The 23,695-nt window shown below is 41.2% G+C and overlaps 1 protein-coding gene across 1 annotated transcript; it reads right to left on the bottom strand.

The window, feature by feature from the left end:
- LOC102181470 (olfactory receptor 9A4-like) lies at positions 3,886 to 4,826 on the bottom strand. Its single transcript, XM_013963476.2, is given in 2 exon segments — positions 3,886 to 4,661; positions 4,664 to 4,826. Coding segments are annotated over 2 exon segments (939 nt in total).

Below are 23,695 nucleotides of genomic sequence, written 5' to 3'. Positions count from 1 at the left end.
GTCCAAAGAATTCTCAAGAGTCTCCTCCAGCACCACAGTTCAAAAGCATCAATTCTTCAGTGCTCAGCCTTCCTTATGGTCCAAATATCACATTCATGCATGACTACTGGAAAAACTGTAGCTTTGAACAGACAGATGTGACTAGATGGCAAAGTGATGTCTCTGCTTTTTAATACACTGTCTAGGTTTGTCATAGCTTTCCTTCCAAAGGGCAAGCATCTTTTAATTTCATGGTTGCAGTCACCATCTGCAGTGATTTTGGAGCCCAAGAAAAGAAAACCTGTCATTGCTTCTGCTTTTTCCCCTTCTATTTGCCATGAAGTGATGGGACTGTATGCCATTATCTTAGTTTTTTGAGTGCTGTCTATCAAGCCAGCTTTTTCACTCTCCACTTTCACCCTCATCAAGAGGCTTTTTACTGCCTCTTCATGCTCTGCCATTAGAGTGGTATCATTCGCACAACTGAGGTTGTTGATATTTCTTCTGGAAATCTTGATTCCAGCCTGTGATTCATCTAGCCCTGCATTTCACATGATGTACTCTGCATATGGGCTACTCTGGGGCTCAGTGGTAAAGAATCTACCTGCAATGCAGGAGCTGCAGAAGACACAGATTCAATCCCTGGGTTGGAAAATCCCCTGGAGGGTGGCATGGCAACCTTCTGTAGTATTCTTCCCCGGAGGAGGACGGCATGGCAACCTACTGTAGTATTCTTGCCTGGAAAATCCTATAGACAGTAGAGCCTGGTGGGCTACAGTCCATAGGGTTACAAAGAGACAGACAGGACTGAAGCAAATTAGCATGCATGCACAGCCCTCTGCTTATAAGTTAAATAAACAAGGTGACAATATACAGTTTTGTCATATTCCTTTCCCAGTTTTGAACCAGTCAGTTGTTCCGTGTCTGGTTCTAACTGTTGCTTCTTGACTTTGCACACAGGTTTCTCAAGAGACAGGTCACATGGCCTGGTAGTTCATCTCCTTAAGAATTTTCAACAGTTTGTTGTGATCTACACAGTCAAAGGCTTTATCATAGCCAATGAAGCAGAAGTAGATGTTTATTCTGGGATTTCCTTGCTCTACCCATGATCCAGTGAGTGTTGGCAACTTGATCTCTGGTTCCTCTGCCTTTTCTAAACTGAGCTTTTGCATCTGGGACTTCTCAGTTTACATATTTCTGAACCCTAGCTTGAAGGATTTTCAGCATAACTTTGCTAGCATGTGAAATGAGTGCAATTGTACAGTAGCTTGAACATTCCTTGAAATTGCCCATCTTTGGGATTGTAAGGAAAACTGACTCTCCAGTCCTGTGGCCACTGCTGACTTTTCCAAATTTGCTCACATATTGAGGGCAGCACTATCTTTTAGGCATTATCTTTTAGGACTTTAAATAGCTCAGCCGGAATTCCAAAACCTCCATTAACTTTGTTCATACTAATACTTCCTAAGTACCACTTCTCTTCACACTCCAGGATGTCTGGCTCTAGATGAGTGACCACACCATTATAGTTATCCAAGTCATTAAGGCCTTTTTTATACAGTTTTTCTGTGTATTCTTGCCACCTCTTCTTAATCTCTTCTGCTTCTGTTAGGTCCTTACCATTTCTGTCCTTTATTGTGCTCATTCTTGCATGAAATGTTCCCTTGTTACCTCCAATTTTCTTAAAGAGGTCTCTAGTTTTTCCCATTCTATTGTTGTCCTCTATTTCTTTATATTGTTCATTTAAGAAGACTTTCTTTTCTCTCCTTGCTATTCTCTGGAACTCTGCATTCAGTTGAATGTATCTTTCCCTATCTATTGCTTTCACTTCTCTTCTTTCTTCAGCTATGTCTAAGGCCTCCTCAACCACTTTGCCTTCTTACATTTCTTATACTTTGGGATGGTTTTGGTCAGTGCCTCCTGCACAATGTGACAAACCTCCACCCATAGTTCTTCAGGTACTGTATCTACCAGATTTAATCCCTTGAATCTATTCATTACCTCCACTGGATAATCATAAGGGATTTGATTTAGGTCATACCTGAATGGTCTATTGGTTTTCCCTACCTTATTCATTTTAAGGCTGAATTTTGCACTAAGGAGCTCATGTTCTGAGACACAGTCAGCTCCAGGTTTCGTTTTTGCTGGCTGTTTAGAGCTTCTCCATCTCCCCTGCAAAGAACATAATCTGATTTTAGTATTGACAGTCTGGTGATGCCCATGAGTAGACTCTGTAATTACCTTGACCACAGTGTTTTATATTCTCATAAGAAATGTATCAAAGTCTATTCTCCAGAATTCACACCAGAACAGTATTCTCAGAGGTTTACTCTTTTCCAACCTGATGAATATGATACAGTTGATGATGGAGTAGTGTTTGGCAAGGCACTTAATCTCTTATGCTCATTATTTTCTCATTTGTGAAATGGACATCATACTACTTACCTCACAGGATACTGTCTAGGATGTGCAAGGCTTTGTGAAAATCAGGAACAGCTCCTCTTGTGTGAGTGAACTAGAACAATGGGATTCCTCTAGGAAGAGGAGACCTCATGAAATGAACCTGAGAGGAAGGGGTACATGTCTTTGAGTCTTCAACCCTTTCTCAACCAGCACAGTCCCACCAGGGACCCTTTGCTGCTAGCAGAGCATGGGTTGGATTGAAGGCCTCACTCACCAGCTTCTCTCGGGGTCCTATTCAGTACAAGTAACTCAGTAGGCAAGGTGGTCTTGCCTATGCCCACCAACAGAAAGGCATCCTCACACAGTACTGTTGGAAAACATAAGGAAGCCCATCAACCTCTGCTGGGCAGCTCAATTGCCCCTCTCAATTCAGAGCTGGTAGGAGGTACTGAGTGCCATCATTTTCAGTAAACTCCTACCTCCAAAGCCCTTCCTCCCACAATGTGAAATTTCAGTCATTACCCTGCCAAACAGCCATGCCCTGCAATTGCTGAGGAACTGGGAATGAAGTGGGTAGTGACTCGTTTGTTATGGTCAGCCCGCAGAGAAAACCTATGAAAGGGACAATTGGATTTGAAAACAAAGACTCAAAATGCATTATTCAGCCTGAAGTCTGGGTCTGGGAGAGGTCAGAACAGAAAGAGCTGTTTTCAGCAACAGTGAAACACAAGATGCTCCCTCCAGAACTAGTCATTTCACTCTTCTCTGTCTCAACCACACGTACACCTCAAAAGGGAGGGGCTAAAGCAATGCCCTGAAGTTTAGCAAAAGGAAGTTTTTCCTCCTTCTGACCAAAATATTTCCATATCTTTACATCACCAAGATTTGCCAAGTGAGAAAGATTCCCATCTCCATATCACCCCTCTAGATTCATTCTGTGGCAAAATGGATATAACATCATATGTACTTATTGGTAGCAAGGAGTCCAGGAAAATATGAAACAAAGAGACAAAGAGAAACAGGATATTTTAAAACGTATGGCCATCTTGTCAGAAATTTCACAAAAATATAGGAAAAGAACGAGGAAGAGCTTATGAGGAACAAAGTGCTCATCTCTGCCTTTGAATTCATTATCCATCCATCTCACCCCTCACATGCCCATTTCATTACTCCTCCAGGAAACACATTTTCAAGAAAATTGTAAACCAATATGGGTGCCATAGAACATTTATGAAAATGTATGCTTTTCTTTTTTCTAGGTCTTCCCACATCCTCAGAATATGCTTTCTTGAGTTCACAGGGGAAGCAAATAGAAACAAACATTGTGAGTTTCTAGTGAGTAGAGCCCGGATCTCATTTTTACATGCCTTGTCGACTTCCATGGCCTGATCAGGAGTTGTAGATTCTATTTTATTTTCGTAATGGAGACAATGTAAGAGTAGCATATTCTAGATAACTGACTCATCTAAAGTCAAGATCATACCATCTAAATTAAGAGAAGAGTTAATCATTGAGGAGCTGACAGCCACATTTCACTCCATTTCGAAGGACATATTTGACTTTGTCATTCCGCAGAGTGAAGATGAAAGGGTTCAGCAAAGGAGTTAACACACAAATCAACAGGGAGACTATCTTATTGTACTCGGCTGCCTGCGTTTGCTTGGGTTTCACATAGAGGAACAAGCAGCTGCCGTAGCCGATGACAACAAAGGTGAAGTGGGAGGCACACGTAGAGAAGGCTTTCCTGCGGCCAGAGGCGGTGGGGATCGTGAGGATGGTGGAGATGATGTAGGTGTAGGAGACAATTGTTGGGGCCAGTGAACCAATGATAATGAAAACAGCCATTAAAAACAGAACAAACTCTGTGAAAACAGTGTCATCACAGGACAGCTTGAGCAACTGACCTCGGTCACAGAAAAAATGGTCTAAGACATTTGATTTGCAGAAGGTAAACTGAAATGTGGCATAGACTGGCCAGATTTCGGAAAGGAACCCAAACACCCATGACCCAATCACCACCGAGATGCAGGTGTGGCTGTTCATAAGGGTATTGTACCTCAAGGGGTTACAGACAGCCACGTAACGGTCCACAGCCATCGCTCCCAACAGGGCAAACTCTGTGGTTCCCAGAGCAAGGTACAGGAAGGGCTGGGCAACACATACAGCCAGAGATGCTGTCTGCATCCCAGGGAGCAACAACCCCCCGAGCATCACGGGGACGATAACAGATGTCAGCATTTCCAAGGCAGAGAGATGAGCAAGGAAGAAATACATGGGGAATGGAGACGTTTATCAACACAGATAATCACAATGATGACGGTGTTCCCCATTACTGTCACTGAGTAGAAGAGAAAGAATACAGCGAAAAGAATGTGATGGAGTTCCTGGGGCCCAGGGAACCCTAAAAGGCAGAATTCAGTGGCACTTGAGTGATTGCTCATCATTCAGTGCTTGTTTCTGCTCCTTGGGAAACCTAGAGATCAAAAGAAAAGAAACACTGCTCCACAAGGTCTTGCTGTGAAGAGATAAGGACAGCCTAGGATGAGGAACCGTTTCCAACCAGGGGACCAGGTGAGGTCCCTCTATGAGGATGCTCTGCACAAAGTCCGATGTAAATATTGTCACCTTCGGTCCAGCTGAAGTTCATTGCCTGGAATGGATGAAGATTGCATCCTCTCCACTTGTGTGAAGAACACCTGTCTTGTTTTTTTTTCCCCCTAGATGTGCATTCTCACAGGTTAAGACTTAAAAATTGGCCAGTTTTGATGCTGAGTTAGTCCCTTAGATCCGGGGTTTGTTCTTTCCTCTTAGCTTACCTGTAGTAGATGATACAGTGACATTCCAGAGGATATTCAAATGAGTGAATTTTATCCCCCCTTAATCCTGATGGGTATTACAGAGATCCCTTAGGGTTCAACAGAAGAGAGGCAGAAGGTCCCAGAGCACCATCTGTGCTTTCCCCAGATTTTAAGATCTCTATGTTACAAATCAGCAGTATTCCAAATGGAAACTCTGGAGCTTCGGATGATTTCCCTTTGCAGATTCAGTCTTCTCTTACACCATCCCCCTACCCCATCCCACAAAAGTCTTGACAGGAAAGAAACATGGTACCTGAGTTTCACAAGTTTTGGTACAAGGTGCTCAGTTACTCAGGTTGCCTGGATGTCTACCCTTCACTTTGTCTACCCCACCATGCTATTTTCATTTCCTCGGAGGACTCTTTCCATTCACCTTCACCAAAACCTGAAAGACCTATTCATTTCTGACAGTTAGCTTTCTTCATAGCACTTCATAGCACTATCTGACATGATGTTATACACTCAATTTCTTACTTCGCTCCTTCGTTTGACATTAAACAAACGCTGCAGTGAACACAGCAAACTAAAAATCCCTGTGTGTGGTGCTTAGATTCAAGGAGAGAATGGAAGCTATTCCATAAACAAGTATATGAAATAGTTCATCCATCATGCCAAGAAAAATGAAACGAGGAAGCAGGAGAGGAAATTCACTTATTTTGTTGAACTTGATACTGAAAGGTAAACTCCAAAGAGGCAAGGAATATCCTCTGTATATATCATATATATATATATATGTATGTATGTATATATATACATATATGTATGTATGTATATATATATATGTAAACATTCTGGAGTCAAAGAAATGCTGAAAATTTTTGACAAATGATGAGTCAATGGACACAGTCTTTATGACTGAATACCACATGGTCCTGGTCAGGAAGTAAGGCCGCAGCTCTGAGGTCCTACTGTTCTCGGATTGCCTTTGTTCCTCACATGACTTTTTTTCCTTCCTCTCATCCCTTCCTGAGACTTCCCCAATACCTCTGTAAATCTTTCACTGATGGGAATCCAGGCTTCAAAGGCAGAACCATTGGGAGATCTCAGGGGTCTGCTTCTCCCCAGTTTTCCGTAACAACCACTAGATGAAGAAACACGAGAGAGGAGCCTGCCGACCAACATCAGGAGCTGTGCCTGCAGCAGCACCGGGTCAGAGAAGAGCTGACTCTGCTGTCCACTCTGCAGCTGCTCCCTGGCCCAGCCTCCAGACTCTCAGCATCTTCCTCTAGAAGGCAGCCAAGCCAGAACTCCCCATCCTCACCCTCTCTGACACTTTCCTTTGTACAGGGGAACCCTGAGAAGACACTCACCTGGATGCACGGGCTCCTCTGCCACTTCTGATGCTCTCTGGGGCTCGGGCAGGGCTACTCCTGTCTGGCTACTGCTGAGCTGAACACAGGGGTCAGAGCTGCTTGGTGTTGTCTCCATGCATGGTGAAGAAGGAAACTGTCCTCGGGGAGGAGTTAGGAAAAACGCCCAGAAGTAACAGTGTTGTGGGGAGCTAGGGTCTATCTCTCTCTTCTCTCCCACTTCCCTCTTTTCCAAGGGGACTTAGTCACTGAGGACTCTCCTCTTAATTAGCCTACGCTTTAGGGCATCCAGTCTGGCGAAAGCAGACCAAATTTTTAGTCCTTCCCATCCCTGAGCAATTACGTTTCAGAACTTTTTCAGCTTTTTGTTCATAGGGAAAACTAAAAGCTCACCAGAGGCTTCTCAATACCAGGGCTGCCTTCACAAAGGCCCTAAGTCTAGGTTCCTAGAAGATGTCTCAGACTCTGAGTAGGTCACCCCTTCTGCTCTTTGTCCTAAGTTCTTCCCAGGATTCTTGTAGATAATTGGAGTCAAAATCAGCTCCCTCCTCATCCAACTATAAGAAGCTCCAACGACTGACTCAAAAATATACCCCAATGTTTAAGGAGAGCCTGCATTTGAATCTCAAAGCTTAACTTTAGCAACCCCCTGTCCCCAAAGCCTTATTTCTCCTTGGCTCATTATACAGATGCTCCTGATGAAAACCCTGTAGACCACTGAAAATCCCGTGAAGAACTTCCACCTCCAAATCCAACTGTTCTCCTCCACTCTCAGATCAGATCAGATCAGTCGCTCAGTCATGTCCAACTCTTTGGGACCCCATGAATCGCAGCACGCCAGGCCTCCCTGTCCATCACCATCTCCCGGAGTTCACTCATACTCACGTCCATCGAGTCGGTGATGCCATCCAGCCATCTCATCCTCTGTCATCCCCTTCTCCTCCTGCCCCCAATCCCTTCTGGCATCAGAGTCCTTTCCAATGAGTCAACTCTTCGCATGAGATGGCCAAATTCCAAACTGGAGTTTCAGCTTTAGCATCATTCCTTCCAAAGAATACCCAGGGCTGATCTCCTTCAGAATGGACTGGTTGGATCTCCTTGCAGTACAAGGAACTCTCAAGAGTCTTCTCCATGGCCATAGTTCAAAAGCATCAATTCTTCGGCGCTCAGCTTTCTTCACATTCCAACTCTTGCATCCATACATGACCACTGGAAAAACCATAGCCTTGACTAGGCAGACCTTTGTTGGCAAAGTAATGTCTCTGCTTTTCAATATGCTATCTAGGTTGGTCATAACTTTTCTTCCAAGGAGTAAGCGGCTTTTAATTTCTCAGGTGTCCACTATTCTCATACATGTGCGCCTATTAGCACTCAGGCAAGGTGCTTGCACACATTTATCTCCATGGCATGTCCCTAACCACCAGCTGGGCACGTCTATGTAGGAAGACCTTGAGGACAGTCTAATGGAAATAGTCAGTTTTACAACCTGGAACGACTGACAAAATTTAAAGTGAAAATCTGCTTGGTGCTTGAGTGAGTCACACATGTGAGACTTACAAAACATTTACATAGATTTTTGGATTTAAGTTTAAGCACACCTTTAAATCCAAGAATGTCAACTGGTATGGAAGAGTATAATTTGAGGATAATATTCCTTCCATTCCTCAAACTGTCTGATCCCAACCCAACTGCCATATAATCTTGGAAAAATTTCCTAAGCAGGCATCTACATTTTCTTTGGAAGAAAATGCTGTGAAAATCTGTTTCACAACTTTTATTGTTGTGTTCAGTTGCTCAATATTGTCCGAATTTTTGCCACCCCATTACTCTCTCACCTAACAACATACAAAAGAGTCTCTCCCATATCAAACCATGTTGCCATACTGTGTTTACATAGTGTATCATTTTATTCATGTCCTTATTAGCAAGCCCTCTATTAATAACTAACTTTCTGTTTTTTTTTCTAATTTTCTTATGATAATTGATGTTATAAATAGACATTTATATGTCTATGCAAATGTTTTATATGGAGCAAATCCATAGAGCTGAAATTTTTAGTTCAAAAGTTAGATATATTTAAGCTATTTCTTTCCATTGGGACCATTTACACTCTATAGAGTCTGGATTGTCTTTCACACCACTATGATATGTGATTGTTGATTTCCTGGCCCACAACCAACCAAAGGGATAATAAAATTTCATTTTAATTTTAAATTGAAGGCAACAAAAATATCTCAAAAGAAAAATCAATTGGTAATCCATGGAAAATCTTTTCTTTCAATAAAAATTACTATAACTAACTAAAATGAAATTGAACAACTGATCCCACAATTTGTTAAATCAATGAATTCTTACTTAAAAACCTTCCCACATAGACAACTACAAGTTCAGATGGGTTTACTGGTGAATTCTATCAAACATTTATGGAAGAAATAACACGAACCCAACACAAAATCTTCTAGCAAAAATGAGGAAAAGAGAACACTACCCCCATTCTTCTTATCAAGCGAGAATTATTTTGATACTAAAGGCATCGCAGGAAAGTAAACCACAAACCAATATTCCTCAGGAACATCGAAGCAAAATTCCTTAATAAAAATATTAAAAATTCAAATCCAGCAATATGTAAAGAAAACAATACATAATAAGAAAGTGGTGATTTTATTTCAGAAACACCAGGTTGGTTCATGTTAAGAGATTAATCAATATAAATCACCATGTTAACAGAAGTAAAGAGAAAAACTACATGATCACTTCAATAGGAGCAGGAAAGCTATTTACCAGAAAAGAGCAACCTTTGATTAAAAACTCTCATTCAGCTAGGAACCAAAGGAACCTTCCTCAAACTGAAAGTAGTATCTAACAAAAGCATAGTGCTAATATGAAGCCTGATAAGAGGCAATGCCTTCTTCTAAGACAGGGAACACGACAGAGATACCTGTTCTCATCACTTCTACTCAGCTGCAGATTGGAAGTGCTAACTAATACAATACAGAAAGAAAATGCAATGGAAAGCATACAGTTAGGAAATGAACAAAATTATTTATTTATAGACATAATTCTATTTGTAGAAAACCCTAAGAAGTCCACAAAAAAGTAACTAGAACTAATAAATGATTATCAAGGTCACAGGATAAAAGCTCAATATGCAAAAATTTCTTGCATTGCTCTAAACTTGCAATGAACATTGAAAAAGGATATTAAAAAATATGTAACAATAATATCCAAAACATGAAAAACTACAGAACACATTAAACAAACTATGTGCATGTCATGTATCCTTACGATTGTAAAACACTGCTGAGAGACATAAAATAGATCTAAATAGGTGAATTCAATGCAAAGAAATAGAGGAAAACAATAGAATGGAAAAGACTAGAGATCTCTTCAAGAAAATTAGAGATATCAAGGGAGCATTTCATGCAAAGATGGGCTCGATAAAGGACAGAAATTGTAGGGACCTAACAGAAGCAGAAGATATTAAGAAGAGGCGGCAAGAATACACAGAAGAACTGTACAAAAAAGATCTTCATGACCCAGATAATCATGATGGTGTGATCACTCACCTACAGCCAGACATCCTGGAATGCGAAGTCAAGTGGGCCTTAGGAAGCATTACTATGAACAAAGCTAGTGGAAGTGATGGAATTCCACTTGAGCTATTTCAAATCCTGAAAGATGATTCTGTGAAAGTGCTGCGCTCAATATACCAGCAAATTTAGAAAACTCAGCAGTGGCCACAGGACTGGAAAAGGTCACTTTTCATTCCAATGCCAAAGAATGCTCAAACTACTGCACAATTGCACTCATCTCACACGCTAGTAAAGTAATGCTTAAAATTCTCCAAGCCAGACTTCAGCATTACGTGAACCATCAAATTCCATATGATCAAGATGGTTTTAGAAAAGGCAGAGGAACCAGAGATCAAATTGCCAGCATCCACTGGATCATGGAAAAAGCAAGAGAGTTCCAGAAAAACATCTATTTCTGCTTTATTGACTATGCCAAAGCCTTTGACTGTAAGGATCACAATAAACTGTGGAAAATTCTGAAAGAGATGGGAATATCAGGCCACCTGACCTGCCTCTTGAGAAACCTGTATGCAGGTCAGGAACCAACAGTTAGAACTGGACATGGAATAGACTGGTTCCAAATAGGAAAAGGAATACCTCAAGGCTGTATATTGTCACCCTGCTTATTTAACTTATATGCAGAGTACATCATGCAAAATACTGAGCTGGAAGAAGCACAGGCTGGACTCAAGACTGCTGGGAGAAATATCAATAACCTCAGATATGCAGATGACACCACCCTATGGCAGAAAGTGAAGAAGAACTAAAGAACCTATTGATGAAAGTGAAAGAGGAGAGTGAAAAAGTTGGCTTAAGCTAAACATTCAGAAAACTAAGATCATGGCATCCAGTCCCATCACTTCATGGCAAATAGACAGGGAAACAGTGGAAACTGTGGCTGACTTTATTTTTCTGGGCTCCAAAATCACTGCAGATGGTGATTGCAGCCATGAAGTTAAGACACTTACTCCTTGGAAGGAAAGTTATGACCAACCTAGACAGCATATTAAAAAGCAGAGATATTACGTTGCCAACAAATGTCTGTCTAGTCAAGGCTACGGTTTTTCCAGTGGTCATGTATGAATGTGAGAGTTGGACTATAAAGAAAGCTGATCACCGAGGAATTGATGCTTTTGAAGTGTGGTGTTGGAAAAGACTCTTGAGAGTCCCTTGGACTGCAAGGAGATCCAACCCATCAATCCTAAAGGAAATCAGTCTTGAATATTCATTTGAAGGACTAATGCTGAAGCTGAAACTCCAATACTTTGGCCACCTGATGCGAGGAACTGACTCATTTGAAAAGACCCTGATGTTGGGAAAGATTGAAAGCAGGAGGAGAAGGGGATGACAAAGGATGACACGGTTGGATGGCATCACCGACTCAATGGACATGAATTTGAGTAAACTCCTGGAGTTGGGGATGGACAGGGAGGCCTGGCATACTGCAGTCCATGGGGTTGCAAAGAATAGAACATGACTGAGCGACTGAACTGAACTGAATCAGTTCCTCAGTCTCTCTGGGTGTCAGGCTCATCGTATGTAGATACAATTGTGGAAGATGCTTTCTTTCCTTCTCTAACAGTCTCTGACCCTTATTGTATCACGAGTCATCCTAATCTCTTGTTCTTTTACCTCCAAATATGGCACTTCTGACCCTAACCCAGAGGGAGGAGAATTTTTGCCCTAAGCTGGCTCTTCTCTTTCTTCTTTTCCTTCCTTGCCTCCATCCATCTACTTCCCTCTCCTTCCCTCTGTTGATCTGTCTCTTTTTCTCCATTTCCCTTTATTTTAGAAATATTTATTGAATTCACAAAATATCTTGAAAACCCATAACCCTGGATCTATATGGCATGCTCTAAAATAAATTCTAAGTGGTTCCAATGGATTTAAATACAAAAATCAACAAATGAAATTGTTTTTCTTTTTAAATTACCTCTGAATATGTATGTGGGCTTTTATAAAGAGACACAGATCCCAGAATACTGAAAGATTGTTAAATTTAACTACATAAGAATTAAATATTTATGCATGAAAATAATAAAACACAATAATAAAAATGTGAAATAAAAGTTTATATTACTGGTACATAAAGTTTGCTTCTAAACTGATAAGCTCACTAAAGACAAATATAATTGCTTTTAAAACACTGGAAAAAATTTAAAAAAAACACTGAATACAGTTCAACGTCAGTTCAGTCACTCAGTCGTGCCTGACTCTTTGTGACCCCATGAACCATAGCACACCAGGCCTCCCTGTCCATCACCAGCTCCCGAGACCACCCAAACCCATGTCCATTGAATCGGTGATGCCATCCAACCATCTCATCCTCTGTCATCCCCTTCTCCTCCCACCCTCAATCTTCCCCAGCATCAGGGTCTTTTCAAATGAGTCAGCTCTTCCCATCAGGTGGCCAAAATATTGGAGCTTCAGCTTCAACATTAGTCCTTCCAATAAACACCCAGGACTAATCTCCTTTTGGATGGACTGGTTGGATCTCCTTGCAGTCCAAGGGACTCTCAAGAGTTTTCTCCAACACTACAGTTCAAAAGCCTCAATATTTCAGTGCTCAGCTTTCTTTATAGTCCAACTCTCACATCCATACATGACCATTGGAAAAACCATACCCTTGACAAGACAGACCTTTGTTGACAAAGTAATGTCTCTGCTTTTTAATATGGTATCTCAGTTCAGTTCAGTCACTCAGTCGTGTCCGACTCTTTGCGACAACATGAATCGAGGCACACCAGGCCTTCCTGTCTGTCACCAACTCCCGGAGTTCACCCAGACTCACATCCATTGAGTCAGTGATGCCATCCAGCCATCTCATCCTCGGTCGTCCACTTCTCCGCCTGCCCCCAATCCCTCCCAGCATCAGAGTCTTTTCCAGTGAGTCAACTCTTATCATCAGGTGGCCAAAGTACTGGAGTTTCAGCTTCAGCATCATTCCCTCCAAAGAAATCCTGATGATCTCCTTCAGAATGGACTGGTTGGATCTCCTTGCAGTCCAAGGGACTCTCAAGAGTCTTCTTCAACACCACACTTTCAATTCATTGGCGCTCAGCTTTCTTCACAGTCCAACTCTCACATCCATACATGACCACTGGAAAAACCATAGCCTTGACTAGATGGACCTTTGTTGGCAAAGTAATATCTCTGCTTTTCAATATGCTATCTAGGTTTGCCATAACTTTCCTTCCAAGGAGTAAGTATCTTTTAATTTCATGGCTGCAATCACCATCTGCAGTGATTTTGGAGCCCCCCAAAATAAAGTCTGCCACAGTTTCCACTGTTTCCCCATCTATTGCCCATGAAGTGATGGTATTGGATGCCATGATCTTAGTTTTCTGAATGTTGAGCTTTAAGCCAACTTTTTCACTCTCCTCTTTCACTTTCATCAAGAAGCTCTTTAGTTCTTCACTTTCTGCCATAAGGGTGGTGTCATCTGCATATCTGAGGTTATTGATATTTCTCCCAGCAGTCTTGACTCCAGTCTGTGCTTCATCTAGCCTGGTATTTTGCATGATGTACTCTGCACATAAGTTAAATAAGCAGGGTGACAATATACAGCCTTGATGTACTCCTTTTCCTATTTGGAACCAATCCATTGTTCCATGTCCAGTTCTAACTGTTAGTTCCTGACCTGCATACAGGTTTCTCAAGAGGCAGGTCAGGTGGTCTGATACTCCCATCTCTTTCAGAATTTTCCACAGTTTATTGTGATCCATACAGTCAAAGGCTTTGGCATAGTCAATAAAGCAGAAATAGATGTTTTTCTGGAACTCTCTTGCTTTCTCGATGATCCAGCAGATGTTGGCAATTTGACCTCTGGCTCCTCTGCCTTTTCTAAAACTGGCTTGAATATCTGGAATTTGATGGTTCACATATTGCTGAAGTCTGGCTTGGAGAATTTTAAGCATTATTAGCATAATCAAAGACTGGAAAATTAACAATATTGTATAATAACAGTTGTTTTTCAGACAATGTCCTGAAAATTTATCAGTGAACGTAGTGGACATTGTCTTTTCTCTGACAGGATATATTTGATGAAGAATATTATCTTACATAACAGCCAAATATATATATGTATATATATATACACACACACACACACACACTCACACACACACAGACATGCACATCTATACCTGTAGAAAATCATTTTGATAAAGAATCTATGAGTTTGTTTTATGTCTGAGTAGGCTCTTGGAACAATGCCTGTATAGATGTGAGGGAGAAGGTATTTGGGCAGAGGAGGACGCTGAGCTACATTGCTGCAAAGACTTTGCTGCAGTGGAAATGTGGAGTCTTAACCACCAGACCACCAGCGAAGTCCCTCAGGCTGATTTCTGTTACTGTAAAGCAGATACTGCTTTTCTAAAGTTTATTAATGGGAAAATGTAATATTGACTTTATGTCTTGATTCTTTCACCTAACATAACCATGTAGAGACTTATTGGTAATGATATATCCATCAAGAGTTCATTCCTTTTTATTGCTGAGTGGTATTCCACTGTCTAGATGAGCCACCATTTATTTATCCTTTGACTTAATGATTATCATTGGGTTGTCAGCAGTTTATTGTAAGTAAAACCATCAATGTTCATAAGCATGTCTGGTGGATATATGTTTTCATTCATCCTGGGAAACTATCCAATAGTGGAATTGTAGGTTTGTATGTCGCCTGGGAAATCCCACAGACAGAGGCTCCTGGCAGACTACAGTCAATGGGGTCACGAAAGTCAGACATGACTTAGCAACTAAACCACCACCACCATCATGGTAAGTGTATGTTTAACTGTGCATTCCCACCAGCAGGGTCTGAGAGTTCTAGTTGCTCCATTTCTTCACCAACAATTTCTGTATTTAAAATCAGTTGAAGATGTTAAGCATCTTTTCATATGTTTATTAGCCATCTGTATGTCTTCTTCGGAGAAATGTCTGTTTAGGTCTTCTGCTCACTCTTTGATTGGGTTGTTTGTTTTTCTGGTATTGAGCTGCATGAGCTGCTTGTATATTTTGAAGATTAAACCTTTGTCAGTTGTTTCATTTGCTATTATTTTCTCCCATTCTGAGGGTTGTCTTTTCACCTTGCTTATTATTTCCTTTGTTATGCAAAAGCTTTTAAAGTGAATTAGGTCCCATTAGTTTATTTTTGTCTTTATTTCATTACTTTAGGAGGTGGGTCATGCTTCTGTGATAGCTCAGACAGTAAAGAATCCTCCTGTAACTCAGGAGACCCAAGTTCGATACCTGGGTTGTGAAGACCTCCCAGAGCAGGGAACGACTACCCACTCCAATATTCTTGCCTGGAGAATTCCATGGACAGAGGAGACTGGTGGGCTATAGTCCATGGGGTCACAAAGAGTCAGACTAACACATACACATACACACACGCACACACACACACACACACACACACACAGAGGAGGTGAATCACAGAGAATGTTGCTGTGATTTATGTTATAGCATATTCTATGACATAAAGAGTATTCTGCCTATGTTTTCCTCTAAGAGTTTTATAGTTTCTGATCTTACATTTAGGTTTTTAACCCATTTTGAGTTTATTTTTGTGTATGATCCTGCTTGCAGGGAGGCAAAGGAGAAGCAGACATAAAGAACAAATTTTTGGACACAGTGAGGAAGGAGAGGGGGGTGGGATGATTTGAGAGAGTACCATTGAAATATATATAAATACATTACCATATGTAAAATAGATAGCCAGTTGGAATTTGCCATATGATCAGGGAACCCAAAGTTGGTGCTTTATGACAACATAGAGGAATGGGATGAGGAGGGAGGTCGGAAGTTCAATATGGAGGCATCATATGTATACCTATGGCCAATTCATGTTGATGTATGGCAGAAACCATCACAATATTATAATCATCTAATTAAAAGTCTAATTATATTAGACTTTAAAGTTTAATTAAAATTAAAATTAAAAAAATCAATTGAAGATATATGTTTGGATCTGTGTCTGAATTTTCTATTTTATTTGTCTGCACGTCCCTTGATGTGCATGATGTTATGTCAATAATATTCTGTCTTGATTGTTTGTGTGTGTTTAGTCACTAAGTCATGTGCAATTCTTTTTTGTGACCCCATGGACTGTGTGGCCTGCCAAGCTCTTCTGTCCATGGCATTTTCCAAGCAAGAATACTGTGGTGGGTTGCCGCTCCTTTTCCAGGGGTTCTTCCCAATCCAGGAATTGAACCTGTGTCTCCTGCATTGACAAGCAGGTTCTTTAATGCTGAGCCACAGGGAAGCCCTCTGTCTTGATTACTGTAGCTTTATAGTAAGTCTTTTAATGTGTACTCTAAGTCCCCCATCTTTGTTCCTTTCTAAAAAAAAATATTGGTTATTCTAGGTCCTTCACATTTTCATAGAAATCTTAGAGTCACCTTTACAATGCTTTTTTTCAAAGCCTCCTGGGATTTGATTGAAATTGTATTGACTCTATAGACTAATGTGGAAAGAATTGAAATTCTAACACAATTGCAGTTGAATATCCTGATTTATGAAAATAGAATATTCACCTACTTCAGTTCAGTTCAATTCAGTCACTCAGTCGTGTCTGACTCTTTGTGACCCCATGAACCTCAGCACACCAGGCCTCCCTGTCCATAACCAACTCCCAGAGTCCACCCAAACCCATGTCCACTGAGTTGATCATGCCAACCAACCATCTCATCCTCTGTCATCCCCTTCTCCTCCCACCCCGAATCTTTCCCAGCATCAGGGTCTTTTCCAGTGAGTTAGCTCTTCCCATCAGGTGGCCAAAGTATTGGAGTTTCACCTTTAGCATCAGTCCATCCAATGAACAACCAGGACTGATCACCTTTAGGATGGACCGGTTGGATCTCCTTGCAGTCCAAGGGACCCTCAAGAGTTTTCTCCAACACCACACTTCAAAAGCATCAATTCTTTGGTGCTCAGCTTTCTTCACAGTCCAACTCTCACATCCATACATAACCATTGGAAAAACCATAGACTTGACTAGACGGAACTTTGTTGACAAAGTAATGTCTCTGCTTTTCAATACGCTGTCTAGGTTGGTCATAACTTTTCTTCCAAGGAGTAAGTGTCTTTTAATTTCATGGCTGCAATTACCATCTGCAGTGATTTTGGAGCCCCCCAAAATAAAGTCAGCCACTGTTTCCACTGTTTCCCTATCTATTTGCCATGAAGTGATGGGACTAGATGTCATGATCTCAGTTTTCTGAATGTTGAGTTTTAAGCCAACATTTTGACTCTCTTCTTTCACTTTCATCAAGAGGCTCTTTAGTTCTTCTTCATTTTCTGCCATAAGGATGGTGTCATCTGCATATCTGAGGTTATTGATATTTTTCCTGGCAATCTTGTTTCCAGCTTGTGCTTCCTCCAGCCCAGCATTTCTCATAAGGTACTCTGCATATAAGTTAAGTAAGCAGGATGACAATATACAGCCTTGACGCACTCCTTTTCCTATTTGGAACCAGTTTGTTGTTCCATGTCCAGTTCTAACTGTTGCTTCCTGACCTGCATACAGGTTTCTCAACAGGCAAGTCAGGTGGTCTGGTATTCCCATCACTTTCAGAATTTTCCACAGTTGATTGTGATCCACACAGCCAAAGGCTTTGGCATAGTCAATAAAGCAGAAATAGATGTTTTTCTGGAAGTCTCTTGCTTTTTCCATGATCCAGCAGATGTTGGCAATTTGATCTCTTGTTCCTCTGCTTTTCTAAAACCAGCTGGAACATCTGGAAGTTGACAGTTCACATATTGCTGAAGCCTGGCTTGGAGAATTTTAAGCATTACTTTACTAGCGTGTGAGATGTGTGCAATTGTGCGGTAGTTTAACCATTCTTTGGCATTGTCTCTCTTTGGGACTGGAATGAAAACGGACCTTTTCCAGTCCTGTGGCCACTGCTGAGTTTTCCATAGTTGCTGGCATATTGAGTGCAGCACTTTCACAGCATCATCTTTCAGGATTTGAAATAGCTCAAGTGGAATTCCATCACTTCCACTAGCTTTGTTCATAGTGATGCTTCACATTCCAGGATGTCTGGCTGTAGGTGAGTGATCACACCATCGTGATTATCTGGGTCATGAAGATCTTTTTTTGTACAGTTCTTCTGTGTGTTCTTGCCACCTTTTCTAAATGTCTTCTGCTTCTGTTAGGTCCCTACCATTTCTGTCCTTTATCGAGCCCATCTTTGCATGAAATGTTCCCTTGGTATCTCTGATTTTCTTGAAGAGATCTCTAGTCGTTCCCATTCTATTGTTTTCCTCTATTTCTTTGCATTGAATTCACCTATTTAGATCTATTTTATGTCTCTCAGCAGTGTTTTACAATCGTAAGGATACATGACATGCACATAGTTTGTTTAATGTGTTCTGTAGTTTTTCATGTTTTTGGATATTATTGTTACATATTTTTAAATTTCCTTTTTCAATGTTCATTGCAAGTTTAGAGCAATGCAAGAAATTTTTGCATATTGAGCTTTTATCCTGTGACCTTGATAATCATTTATTAGTTCTAGTTACTTTTTTGTGGACTTCTTAGGGTTTTCTACAAATAGAATTATTTATGTAAATAGATAATTTTGTTCATTTCCTAACTGTATGCTTTCCATTGCATTTTCTTTCTGTATTGTATTAGTTAGCACTTCCAGTCTGCAGCTGAGTAGAAGTGATGAGAACAGGTATCTCTGTCGTGTTCCCTGTCTTAGAAGAAGGCATTGCCTCTTATCAGGCTTCATATTAGCACTATGCTTTTGTTAGATACTACTTTCAGTTTGAGGAAGGTTCCTTTGGTTCCTAGATGAGTGAGAGTTTTTAATCAAAGGTTGCTGTTTTCTGGTAAATAGCTTTCCTGCCCCTATTGAAGTGATCATGTAGTTTTTCTCTTTACTTCTGTTAACATGGTGATTTATATTGATTAATCTCTTAACATGAACCAACCTGGTGTTTCTGAAATAAAATCACCACTTTCTTATTACGTATTGTTTTCTTTACATATTGCTGGATTTGAATTTTTAATATTTTTATTAAGGAATTTTGCTTCGATGTTCCTGAGGAATATTGGTTTGTGGTTTATTTTCCTGTGATGCCTTTAGTATCAAAATAATTCTCGCTTGATAAGAAGAATGGGGTAGTGTTCTCTTTTCCTCATTTTTGCTAGAAGATTTTGTGTTGGGTTTGTGTTATTTCTTCCATAAATATTTGATAGAATTCACCAGCAAACCCATCTGAACTTGTAGTTGTCTATGTGGGAAGGTTTTTAAGTAAGAATTCATTGATTTAACAAATTGTGGGATCAGTTGTTCAATTTCATTTTAGTTAGTTATAGTAATTTTTATTGAAAGAAAAGATTTTCCATGGATTACCAACTGATTTTTCTTTTGAGATATTTTTGTTGCCTTCAATTTAAAATTAAAATGAAATTTTGATTATTCCTTTGGTTGGTTGTGGGTCAGGAAATCAACAATCACATATCATAGTGGTGTGAAAAACAATCCAGAATCTATAGAGTGTAAATGGTCCCAATGGAAAGAAATAGTTTAATATATCTAAATTTTGAACTAAAAATTTCAGCTCTATGGATTTGCTCCATATAAAACATTTGCATAAACATATATGTGTCTATTTATAACATTAATTTTCATAAGAAAACTAGAAAAAACAACAAAAAGTTATAATAGAGGGCCTGCTAATAAAGACATGAATAAAATGATACACTATGTAAACACAGTATGGCAACATGGTTTGATATGGGAGAGACTCTTTTGTATGTTGTTAGGTGAGACAGTAATGGGGTGGCAAAGATTCGGATACTGCTTAGCAACTGAACACAACAATAAAAGTTGTGAAACAGATTTTCCCAGCATTTTCTTCCAAAGAAAATGTAGATGCCTGCTTAGGAAATTTTTCCAAGATTATATGGCAATTGGGTTGGGATCAGACAGTTTGAGGAATGGAAGGAATATTATTCTCAAATTACACTCTTCTGTACCAGTTGACATTCTTGGATTTAAAGGTGTGTTTAAACTTGAATCCAAATATATACGTAAATATTTTGTAAGTCTCACATGTGTGACTCACTCAAGCACCAAACAGATTTTCACTTTAAATTTTGTCAGTCGTTCCGGGTTGTAAAAATGACTATCTCCATTAGGCTGTCCCTAGGCTCTTCCTACATAGACGTGCCCAGCTGGTGGTTAGGGACATGCCATGGAGATAAATGTGTGCAAGCACCTTGCCTGAGTGCTAATAGGTGCACATGTATGAGAATAGTGGACACTTGAGAAATTAAAAGCCGCTTACTCCTTGGAAGGAAAGTTATGACCAACCTAGATAGCATATTGAAAAGCAGAGACATTACTTTGCCAACAAAGGTCCGTCTAGTCAAGGCTATGGTTTTTCCAGTGGTCATGTATGGATGCAAGAGTTGGAATGTGAAGAAAGCTGAGCGCCGAAGAATTGATGCTTTTGAACTGCCGCCATGGAGAAGACTCTTGAGAGTTCCTTGGACTGCAAGGAGATCCAACCAGTCCATTCTGAAGGAGATCAGCCCTGGGTGTTCTTTGGAAGGAATGATGCTATAGCTGAAACTCCAGTTTAGAGTTTGGCCATCTCATGTGAAGAGTTGACTCATTGGAAAAGACTCTGATGTTGGGAGGGATTGAGGGCAGGAGAAGAAGGGGATGACAGAGGATGAGATGGCTGGATGGCATAACCAGCTCAATGGATGTGAGTCTGAGCGAACTCTGGGAGATGGTGATGGACAGGGAGGCCTGGCGTGCTGCAATTCATGGGGTCACAAAGAGTTGGACATGACTGAGCGACTGATCTGATCTGATCTGAGAGAGTGAAGGAGAAAAGAGTTGGATTTGGGGGTGGAACTTCTTCACGGGATTTTCAGAGGTCTACAAGGTTATTATCAGGAGCGTCTGTATAATGAGCCAAGGAGAAATAAGGCTTTGGGGACAGGGGGTTGCTGAAGTTAAGCTTTGAGATTCAAATGCAGGCTTTCCTTAAACATTGGGGTATATTTTTGAGTCAATCATTGGAGCTTCTTATAGCTGGATGAGGAGGGAGCTGATTTTGACTCCAATTATCTACAAGAATCCTTGGAAGAGCTTAGGACAAAGAGCAGAAGGGGTGACCTACTCAGAGTCTGAGACATCTTCTGGGAACCAAGACTTAGGGCCTTTGTGAAGGCAGCCTTGGTATTGAGAAGCCTCTGGTGAGCTTTTAGGTATCCCTATGAACAAAACGGAGAAGGCAATGGCACCCCACCCCAGTACTCTTGCCTAGCAAATCTCATGGACAGAGGAGCCTGGTAGGCTGCAGTCCATGTGGTCGCTAGGAGTCAGACAAGACTGAGCGACTTCACTTTCACTTTTCACTTTCATGCATTGGAGAAGGCAATGGCAACCCACTCCAGTGTTCTTGCCTGGAAAATCCTAGGAACAGTGGAGGCTGGTGGGCTGCTGTCTATGGGGTCGCACAGAGTCGGACACGAGAGAAGCGAATTAGCAGCAAAAGCAGCATGAACAAAAAGCTGAAAATATTTCTGAAACGTAATGCTCAGGGATGGGAATGACGAAAAGTTTGTTCTGCTTTCCCCAGACTGGATGCCCTAATCTGGGCTAATTAAGAGCAGGGTCCTCAGAGACTAAGTCCCCTTGGGAAAGAGGGAAGTAGGAGAGAAGAAGAGAGAGAGAGACCCTTACCTCCCCACAACACTGTTATTTCTGGACATTTTTCCTAACTCCTCCCTGAGGACAGTTTCCTTCTTCACCATGCATGGAGACAACACCAAGCAGCTCTGATCCCTGTGTTCAGCTCAGCAGTAGCCAGAGAGGAGTAGCCCTGCCCGAGCCCCAGAGAGCATCAGAAGTGGCAGAGGAGCCCGTGCATCCAGGTGAGTGTCTTCTCAGGGTTTCCCTGTACAAAGGAAAGTGTCAGAGAGGGTGAGGATGGGGAGTTCTGGCTTGGCTGCCTTCTAGAGGAGGACGCCAGGAATCTGGAGGCTGGGCCAGGGAGCAGCTGCAGAGTGGACAGCAGAGTCAGCTCTTCTCTGACCCGGTGCTGCTGCAGGCACAGCTCCTGATGTTGGTCGGCAGGCTCCTCTCTCGTGTTTCTTCATCTAGTGGTTGTTACGGAAAACTGGGGAGAAGCAGACCCCTGAGATCTCCCAATGGTTCTGCCTTTGAAGCCTGGATTCCCATCAGTGAAAGATTTACAGAGGTATTGGGGAAGTCTTAGGAAGGGATGAGAGGAAGGAAAAAAAGTCATGTGAGGAACAAAGGCAATCCGAAAACAGTAGGACCTCAGAGCTGCGGCCTTACTACCTGACCAGGACCATGTGGTATTCAGTCATAAAGACTGTGTCCATTCAGTCATCATTTGTCAAAAATTTTCAGCATTTCTTTGGCTCCATATATATGTATATATATGATATATACAGAGGATATTCCTTGCCTCTTTGGAGTTTACCTTTCAGTATCAAGTTCAACAAAATAAGTGAATTTCCTCTCCTACTTCCTCGTTTCATTTTTCTTGGCATGATGGATGAACTATTTCATATACTTGTTTATGGAATAGCTTCCATTCTCTCCTTGAATCTAAGCACCGCACACAGGGATTTTTAGTTTGCTGTGTTCACTGCAGCGTTTGTTTAATGTCAAAAGAAGGAGCGAAGTAAGAAATTGAGTGTATAACATCATGTCAGATAGTGCTATGAAGTGCTATGAAGAAAGCTAACTGTGAGAAATGAACAGGTCTTTCAGGTTTTGGGGAAGGTGAATGGAAAGAGTCCTCCGAGGAAATGAAATTAGCATGGTGGGGTAAAGTGAGGGGCAGACATCCAGGCAACCTGAATAACTGAGCACCTTGGACCGAAACTTGTGAAACTCAGGTACCATGTTTCTTTCCTGTCAAGACTTTTGTGGGAGGGGGTGGGAGGATGGTGTAAGAGAAGACTGAATCTGCAAAGGGAAATCATCCCAAGCTCCAGAGTTTCCATTTGGAATACTGCTGATTTGTAACATAGAGATCTTAAAATCTGGGGAAAGCACAGATGGTGCTCTGGGACCCACTGCCTCTCTTCTGCTGAACCCTAGGGGATCTCTGTAGTACCCACCAGGATGAAGGGTGGGATAAAATTCACTCCTTTGAATATCCTCTGGAATGTCACTATATCATCTATTGCAGGTAAGCTAAGAGGAAAGAACAAACCCTGGATCTAAGGGGCTGACTCAGCATCAAAACTGGCCAATTTTTAAGGTCTTAACCTGTGAGACTGAACATCTAGAGGGGAAAAAGACAAGAGAGGTGTTCTTCACACCAGTGGAGAGGATGCAATCTTCATCCATTTCAGGCAATGAACTTTCAACTGGACTGGAGGTGACAACATTTAGGTCTGACTTTGTGCAGAGCATCCTCATAGAGGCACCTCACCTGGTCCCCTGGTTGGAAACGGTTCCTCATCCTAGGCTGTACTTCTCTCTTCACAGCAAGACCTTGTGGAGCAGCGTTTCTTTTCTTTTGATCTCTAGGTTTCCCAAGGAGCAGAAACGAGGACTGA

Source organism: Capra hircus, chromosome 4 (genome assembly GCF_001704415.2).
Source record: "Capra hircus breed San Clemente chromosome 4, ASM170441v1, whole genome shotgun sequence".
NCBI lineage: Eukaryota > Metazoa > Chordata > Mammalia > Artiodactyla > Bovidae > Capra > Capra hircus.
This window is presented reverse-complemented; position numbering and strand designations above follow the sequence as displayed.